Source organism: Zea mays, chromosome 9 (genome assembly GCF_902167145.1).
Source record: "Zea mays cultivar B73 chromosome 9, Zm-B73-REFERENCE-NAM-5.0, whole genome shotgun sequence".
NCBI lineage: Eukaryota > Viridiplantae > Streptophyta > Magnoliopsida > Poales > Poaceae > Zea > Zea mays.
This window is the reverse complement of record NC_050104.1, coordinates 159,581,326-159,590,431: the sequence shown is the minus strand read 5'-3', so window position 1 is coordinate 159,590,431 and position 9,106 is coordinate 159,581,326. Positions and strand designations below refer to the sequence as shown.

Genomic DNA, 9,106 nt, shown 5'->3' with positions numbered 1-9,106 from the left:
TATATTCTGCCCCTATACCCCACTACAACCATAAAATATTATTATCCAACCCTATTCATCATCTATTACTATTTTTTCTTCACCTATTAAAAAAACACCGTACGCATGAACAGTGCATAGAGGGGCAGCGGCTTCACGCTAGCTGTGGCGGTTCACTGTTGACATCTGCTAGCGAGGGAGTGTTGTAGCGGATGCCGTTGCAGCCTTGGGGGGCTTCTATAGCCACCACATCAAGGGGAGGGGCTGTCTGGCGGATGCGGACAGCGTAAGGCTATCCGCAACCGTTACTCTAAATTTTTTCCCATATATCACTTTTTCCCCTATTTTCCCCCTAATTTTTTATCTCCCACAGCAGTTCCCGCTAAATACTCTCTCTATATTACACTACAACTATAAAATATCATTTTCTATATCAACTATCAATTTTTTATCTACTAACAATTACTCGTGGATCCACAACACAGTGTTTAGGGGATGAACAGTGACACGCTAGATCTGGGGGGAGAGAGAAGGGGACCGACGTGTAGGAGGCGCTGTAGAGGCACCGCTGTGGCCAGGGGCGGACCTACGTATAGTGGAGTGAGGGCACAGGCCCTCGCTCATTTCTTTGGTGCAAGTAGTAGAGACTAGATTTTTACTATAAGGTCCTCTTCTCAGTTCAACTTAGATGTCCCTGCTCTGGTGTTTTGATGCTTGTCTTCATAAGTGTGCCTTCACTCTTATTTTGCTCTGGGTCCGCCCCTGGCTGTGGCCGTAGAGTGCCCCCTACAGGCCGCATGCAAGGGGAGGGGGCTGCGTAGGGGCAGCCGTTGCAGTTAGTCTAAGGCTATGTGCAGCAGCTCCCGTGGCCGCTCCCTCTCCCCTCCCCTCCCGTATATGCAACAGGCAGCCCTAGGCGTCACATCGCTGTCCCCTAAGGTGCCCCAACGATAAGCGCGGGTGCCGTCATCTTCTCTCTCCTGCTGGATGCAACGTTCACTCGTCTCCTCTCTTTATACTGTGTTATGAGTTTGGCTCCAATTGTTAATACTAGAAAAATTGATAATGGATAAAAATAATATATGAAATGATATTTTATATTTATAGTGAGGTATAAGACGAGAAAAAAATACGCTGAGAAAAGCAGATCGACGGGCACCTGGCAGTGCCGCCGGTCCCGGATTTCGGCTCCGGGAGAGCGGCGGGCAGGGAAGCTGTTTCGGCTGCGCAGGAGAGCTGCGGCTGGGGAGCCGACGGACACTACAAATATCAGCCACATATCCGAGTGTATTTTGAGAAAGACAAACAACTCGAACGATCCGCTTGGAAAGTAGCTCGAGACGCCAGCTATTTTGCAAGGTGGCGATGGTCTATTTTGACAAATTTCTTCTCACAATATAGGTGTTGAGTTGTCGGACGCAGCTAGAGAGAAGTTGTTGTGCTTGAAGAACATGGGGCGACGAACACGTGGGGATCCCAGATCACGAATCTGTTGCCGGCGCGGCGTGGACGAGCTCGTCGGTGGCCGGGTACGGGTAACAACACAGATCCAGGATGACAAAGAAAAGCCAATGCAAACAGAACCCGAGTAACAACACGTGTTTACATATTGATGTTAATCCTGTGTAATAAGACTACGACAAGTAATTCAAGTAAAAGGCCACATACAATAAAGAAAGAAAGAAAGAAGGCCCAAACCATGCCGAGCCGCAGGCCTTTGACGGGCCTGTCTGTAAAAGTCCTTGTACTAGGTCCGGAAACGAACGTCTCCGCCAGGGCGCGCCCAGTTGCGCAGCGTGCTGCGTGCCCATGACCATGGCATGGCATGGCATGGTTGGTTTATTTCCAGAAGTCAGGCTCAGGCGGCGTTCACTGACGCTGACTAATGTGCTCTGCGCCGTGCACGTCGTCTGTAGTAACAGCAAGCAAAGGCCAGCGTGAAGGATATTTAGGGTGCGTTTGGTTGCAATGACAGGACAAGATGGAACGATCAAATAAGATTGTTTGGTTTATGGTCAAAGGTTGAGATAGGACTATTCCAGTATTGTCTTCAGTTGTCCCTTAAAATAATTGGAGTAACGAGAAAAGATGCCAGAGGACGTCCCTGTCCTGTCTACAACCAAACACACCCTTAATTATACACACACATTGTTGTGCGCGGAGCAGATGAGGGAGAAGACGCACAGTTTATGTAGTACTATTGCAGTATCTACAGCAATGCACTACCGCATGCAATGCATGCATGGTTGCAGAATGCCGATGCAGTCGAGACGATTTGGAGACTCGAGTGCCGAGTGCGTGCCGTGCCCGGCTTCATATGCTACACCTGACCTAGCCGCTAGCTGTACAAGTACGTGCGTTGAGTGCACACTAGCGTGTACAGTGTCATTCGCTATATGCAAGCAGCATGCAGATGCATGGCCAGCGGCGCGGGGACGCCGTCTCGTCATCTCACACGCATGCACGCACGTACGCACGTGTGCCGTCATGGTTTCGCCGTATAGGCGTACTACATTACATGCTACATGTAGGCGGGCAGGTCCTACTGCGCCTGTATTATACGTAGTTCCACAGCTAGCTTGTATGTATAATGTATGCACGTACGTATTAGTAGCCTTCCGTCGTCGTCACCGTGTTTTTGCTCTCTGTCTGTCTATATATTGTCCTGCGCGCGTGTACGCCGCCACACTTGCTTACAAAGTTACAAGATATCTAAGTCCTTCGTTCCAACGGCGCTGTAGGTACGTACAGTCGTATGTACAGGTCAGAGGTCACCAAGCGAGCAGCACGATCGTAGTGCACGGATAGTGGTATGCATGGCCACGCACCTGTCATGTCAGTCACTACAGTAAACTAACAAAAATCCGACGGTCAATTTATCTCCGACGGCTGTCTACGATACCGTCGGACATAGCGTTATGTCCGACGGCCACCAAGGACTCTCGGAAATACCGCCTTATCTCCGATGGCTACCCTGACAGCCGTCGGACATAAGCTTATGTCCGACGGCCTCGTACGTAGCCGTCGGACATAAGCTTATGTCCGACGGCCTCGTACGTAGCCGTCGGAGGTAATGTTTTTTAACACGGCAAGCCCGGCGCGCGGTTCATTTTCATGCGCGCTCGCTCTCTCCTCTCCTTCTCTCTCCCCGTAGCCGCCGCCGCCGTGCTGTCACCGCCGGTCGCCGGTCGCCGCCGCCGCCGCCGCCGCCCCGCCCACCCGCCGCCCGCCCCGTCACCGCCCAGCGCCGTCACCGCCCGGCGCCGTCTCCGCCCGGCGCCGCCGCTGCCCCGTCACCGCCCGTCGCCGCCGCCGCCCCGCTCGCCCGCCGTCCACACCCGCCGCCCGCCCCCCGTCGACACCCGCTGCCGGCCGCCACTGCCCTGCCCACTGCTAAGTAAGTATTTTTATTTTTATTTTGTAGTTTTCACTGTTTTTATTAAATTATTAGTATGTTAAATAATGTTTATCTTATTATATCCGAGGGCCTAAATTTGATTATATGGCGAAATTTGGTTATATAATTAATTAAGTTTGTTTTCGTTTACTTAGTGTTGCTTAGATAATTTAAATTTTTAATTTCCGAGGGTAATTATTATGCCCTCGGAATTAAGGTCAGTTTATATGATTTGTCACCCGTAATAATGTTATGTAGGAGGACAAGCCTAAATTATTATGCCCTCGGAATTAAGGTCAGTTTATAAGTTTGTGATTTGTCACTTCGTATGGGCAGGAGATGGTTCAACGCCATGGGGAGGAGTACGATTGGAGGAGCCAGCCAATCGACCCGCAGGCAGCCTATGCTAGCGCAGGAGGACAAGCCCATGGACGGTGAGATTATTTGATTTGGTTTTCAAAATTGTCATCATATGCTTGCGATTCAACTGAGCCATGAGTTACTATACTAAGTGCATGGTTCACTCTTGTAGGTTGGGTATTTTTGATTCTACGATTGATTCCAGAGAGCTGAGACGCCGTGGACGACAATCCACATCGTCGTCTTCACAGTCGTCCCGTTCACGATCAGCAGCCCATGAGATAGAGATTGCAGTGTTGCGTCAACAGGCAGAGTACCATCAATCAGTCTTGAGGGAACAATTGGAGTACCAGAGGCAACAATCTGAATACCAGAGACAACAAGCCGAGTACCAGAAGAAGAGGGATGAGTATTATGCAAGCCTCCAGGCCCAAAATCAAGCTCTTCTCTCGGTAAGTTGAAGTAACATTTTGTAGCTTATTTTGCAAAACACTTGATGTGTATCTTGTTTGTTCAACAATGACTTGTATATATTTGTAGCAACTAGCCCAACAAGCGGGCGTCCCGATGCCGACATATGGGATGCCGCCTCCGGACTTTGCACTGCCAATGCCAATGTTGGCGCCTCCACCTCCGCCTCCGCCTCCGTCACAATTCCCTATGGTATGTACACATATGCGTGTGTGACATGTTCATAAATGTCTTATGTGTTTAAATGAACAACTGAGTGGTTACTATTTCATGTGCTTGTGTTATAGGGATTTCAGACACCACCCGCTTCAGTTGCCGCACCTGGAGATGGGTCTGGTCAGGACGACACAACAAATTCGTGGGTGAACACCATTTTCAACACGCAGAGTCCAGCCGGAGGAGGTGGCTACTCGAACCATCCAGACGATGGATATGATTGATGTGTCGTGATGTTTTTTTATGAAACACTTTGCAACACTTGTTTGTGAGACACAATTTCAGTTTGCAACAACCGTCGAACCTATATGTTGATGTTAAATTTGTGAATGTTAATATTTATGTGAGAATATTTGTGATTGTGAATACTTATTAGAATGTGTGTATTTGTGATTGTGAATGTGAATTTGTATATGTGCATGAATCTGTTTTTGTTTTGTAAATGTCAGATTTTTTAAAAAACAGAATTTTGTGTAAATTCTGTAATTTGTTATGTCCGACGGCTTAATGGTAGCCGTCGGACATAACCCATTTGTTATTTCCGACGGCGTTAACAGCCGTCGGAGATAAGCAATGCTTATCTCCGACGGCTTAGTGGGAGCCGTCGGACTTAAGACTGTGGGGCCCACATCCCGACCGGTAAAACGGTTGGGATTTGTTATCTCCGACGGGCGTAGGCAGCCGTCGGAGATAACTTATGTCCGACGGCAGCCGTCGGACATAGCACTATTTCCGACGCGTTATCGCCGACGGCTCTCCGACGGCTTTGGCCGTCAGACGTTTCTGCGTTTACTGTAGTTTGCAGTACGTGCTCCCGTGCGGGTTTGCACGTGTGGCAGTGAGAGGCATGGTCCGGCGTCTCCTTGCCCTCTTTCATGAGACAACAGCTAGCTCCCCTCGCGCTAGGCGTCTACCTAGCCGCTGCAAGTAGCAAACTACTAGCAATAGCAAGCAAAGAGAGGCAGCCAGCACTCCCGCGCCCCCACCAGGCCAGAAGGCCCGAGCGAGGCCGCCGCCGCTCCCTCCCTTCTTGAGCGCGCGGCCGTCCACATGGGCCAGCGACGACGGAACCTGTCCGCCGCGGTGCTCCTCCTCGTCCTCCACCTGCTGCTACTTTTCTCCGCCCCCGGTACGTACTGCACCTAGCTCGCGCACACGACCACAGCACATGCGGAGTCCCTTCCGAGCATATGGTCTTCGCATCCACATCACACATCATGTCTTGCCTTGCCTTTCTATAGGGACGTGCACGCCGGCGAGGGGGAGAGGCGGGGTGGCGCCGACGAAGGGGGAGGAGGACGGCTACTCCTGGTTCTGGGCCACGGCGGCGCGCCGGGCGCTGGTGGGGCCGGGGTCGTCACCGCCCACGTGCCGCAGCAGCTGCCGGGGCTGCCACCCCTGCCGCCCCGTCCACGTCGCCATCCAGCCCGGCCGGAGCTTCCCGCTCGAGTACTACCCGGAGGCCTGGCGCTGCAAGTGCGGCAACAAGCTCTTCATGCCCTGACCTACAACGCCAACGCCACCTCTGCCTGCTGCTGCTTCGCTCACTCACTGTCACTGGTGCTCTGTCCACAGCATCATCAGTGAGTGAGAGAGACCTGGAAACCATTTCTTCATTGAGGCCATTGCCTGTGAATCTCTATCTCATGGCCAGTGCATGTGCATCCGGTTGGTACCCTTCAGTTCAGAAAAATTTCCCCACGGAGTGAATTGAAAGCTGCTGGTACCATGCAAACGATGAGAAGGGGGGAGGGCGAATAATTAACAGGAGGATACAAATGTAGGCATGCATTACTTGAGCCCTGCTTTTACAGAAAGAAGCTAGAGAACTCCCAGTCGAAACAGAAGGAAACAAGGCTCAAAAGCTGTCCAATGCATACACAATGTCAAGCAACAGTGAGCTACTTCCCCGGCCTTCTCCTCGTCTCGTCTCTGCCAGTGGCACTAATTTTCTGCTGCTCTGCTCCTGCTGCTGCTTTACTCGCGTCAAATCAGCACAAGTTCCCTAGAGACAGGGTGACTGAAGAAAATATTTTCCTAATGCTTTGCCGTCTGGAATGGATGCACATCAAATTTTGGTGATTAGGGATCCCTAGGGGATCCATGGGGGAGGAATCCCCTCGCAATTCAATTTTGAATAGCAAGAGGATTTCTTCCCCTCGGGATCCCCGGTCACCAAATTAGCTCTTGTTTTTTGTTTTTACACGAGCAGCTAGTAGTAGGCTCATCCGCGCGCGGCAGGCGCAGCCCCAGGCCCAGGCCCAGGGCTACTAGTTCAATCATCGTTGCCTTGTAATCCCTCCTCGGCGTCGGCGGGCTATAGGCTCCATTTTGTGTCGTCCAGGCACTCACCATGCCACTCGCCCACCCGCAGCTTTGGGAAAAAAATTGCACGCGGCCGTGCCGCACGAGGCCGCCGGTGCGGCCCGGCACCGATTAACGACGCGTGGATATTCAACGGCATCTGCATGTCATGGATAAAGCCTCGGACGTATACGCAGCTCGGCTAAGCCTCGGACGTATACGCGGCTTGGCTTACAGAACGGCTCGCTTTACCATCGTTGCTTCCATACGCTTCCATACAGATACGTATCTTGGCTTCCAAAAAACATGTCCTGCTAATCATATTGAAGCCGCCGCCGCCACCACCGCCGCCACGCGTGACTGGTGGCCGCCGTCTTCCTCATTTGCCAAGTGACGGTTGCGCCATTACATATCGTAGCTTCCAAAGAACAAGTCCTGCAACGATCATATTGAAGCCGCTGCCGCTGCCACGCATGACCGGTGGCTGCTGTCTTCCTCGTTTGCCAAGTGACGGTTGTGCCATGGATATTTCCTCATCCTCAGGTCCAGCAGCCAACATAGAGGCCGATCAACTCATCTGACTGCTCTTTGTACCTGCAAGAAGTTCAGGAACACTAGATTGAAATTTTGACTGCATAAGACAGTTCTGAGTACCCATCTCTTGACTGCATTCTGCCAAGCTTGTGACCACATGTGCATTTTGTCGAACACCAGACAGACGCGAGGTAAGTCACGTGCCCGGGGAGAATGAATCAGCTCCAAAACAGCTGTAGCATCCTTGCCAAAGGCTTAGGTTGCTGCCTAGGAACAGCTTGTCCAGATTGTCCTCCTCCGGGAATAAGCTCCAAAGTAGACGAACACGGACGTGGCGAGGCAGCCGCCGCTCCACGAGGGCGCCGGATGTCCATGCACGCGGCCGGGTCCTTGGCCTCGTAGGCGTGGAGGAGGGGCTGCTGCAGCAGGCCCCGTAGCGCGGCCGGCGAGCCGTCGGGAGGGCCGCGCGACGCCGCCTCACCATCTGCTAGGCACGCACCTAAAGCAGAAGCGAACAGAACGGAGTAGAGCCGAGCCGATCCTGTCGTATGTAATTCGAGCCGTCTGGAAGGGTGATTGTCGTGGGAGCGTTAGATACGCAAGAGCTCCACGCGGCAGGCATCGACATCAGGAGCGCACGGTGGTGGCTTTACGGCCCTGCCGCGTAGAATTTTTTTCCCAGCTTTGCGATAAATGCTGGCTTTGCTTGCTCAGGCCTCTTTGTAGTTTGTAACAAAGGATTATTTCTAAGTCCTACGTTTTTCCTGTGATTTTGAACTAACTCCTATAAAATCCATATACCATCCCTATGAAATTACTGTGTTTCAAAGGAGGAGCCAGTGTACAGCTGCTGTTGGAATCTGGATAACAGTAGCAAACTAGCAATAACAAAGTTAGCTATAAAAAAATATTACTAGCAAAACAAGGAGATGCGACCCACTGGCAAATTACTGATAGCGCTGCTGCTCTTTAGATTACAAACGTAAAGAAAAAAAAACCTGCTGAGGAGCACGCACAGTTCGTAGGAGATGGAGCGAAATATCTGTGCTTAGCTTATCCAAGTGGCGATGATGCTCTCCCCTGGCTGGCTGGCTGGCTTCTTCAACCTGTCTACGGTTCGATCTACAGCCCCAGTTTTCTCTCGAAACTAAACCCTAATAAAGGGTGTGTGCAGCGGGCACCGTTGCAGTTTGCGCCGGCGCGGCTGCCAAAGCCTCGCCTGTATTCTTGGGAGCCACGTTGCTTGCTCTTGCAGCAATGTGCTCGCTCGCTCGCCCTGTTCCACTGTTCCTGTTCGTGAGCAGCTCAACCACTTCCCTGATTCCCTCCACGCAGAGCAGAGCCAAGGGACAAAGCTAGCTACAACTTGGAGCAGTAAACACAGCAGAGAAACAAGGAACAATATGAAAACAGCATCCCCAGCTGTTCGTGCTCGTAGCACACAGAAACAAAGCATCTTTCTTGTCCGATGCAGGCCAGCTTTCTGTAGTCTGAAGCTGGGGAAACATGGGGAGCGCGACATGCAATGCAATGCGCCGCGCTGGCTTGTTCGGCTGCAATTCATTTCTTAGTTTCTCCAAGCTATTTTCCCTGAGAACAAAGCTCGTTTCTCAGTTTTCCGGAGCCCTCACTGGACTGCATCATATGCATAGAAATGTTGCAAGCTAATGATGGAAGGAAGATTCATGTCCCATGAAAAAGGCACTATGAAACTCTTGGGCCATTTATACATCGTAGCCCATTGTTACCAAACACACCGCTTTGTGGCCCGTTACGTGGTTCACTCTTGTGAAGAAACCGAGAGCAGAGAGGAAGAAAAAACTTATGATAATAAAGTACTCGAAA

At 51.4% G+C, this 9,106-nt stretch overlaps 1 protein-coding gene across 1 annotated transcript; it reads left to right on the top strand.

The window, feature by feature from the left end:
- The first annotated feature begins 5,383 nt into the window (after positions 1–5,383).
- LOC103639579 (EPIDERMAL PATTERNING FACTOR-like protein 4) lies at positions 5,384–8,474 on the top strand. The gene is made up of 2 exons (XM_008662311.3): positions 5,384–5,552; positions 5,665–8,474. Exons 1-2 carry the CDS (start codon positions 5,474–5,476, stop codon positions 5,925–5,927), a joined length of 342 nt encoding a protein of 113 aa, XP_008660533.1. The 5' UTR covers positions 5,384–5,473; the 3' UTR covers positions 5,928–8,474.
- Positions 8,475–9,106: the final 632 nt, after the last annotated feature.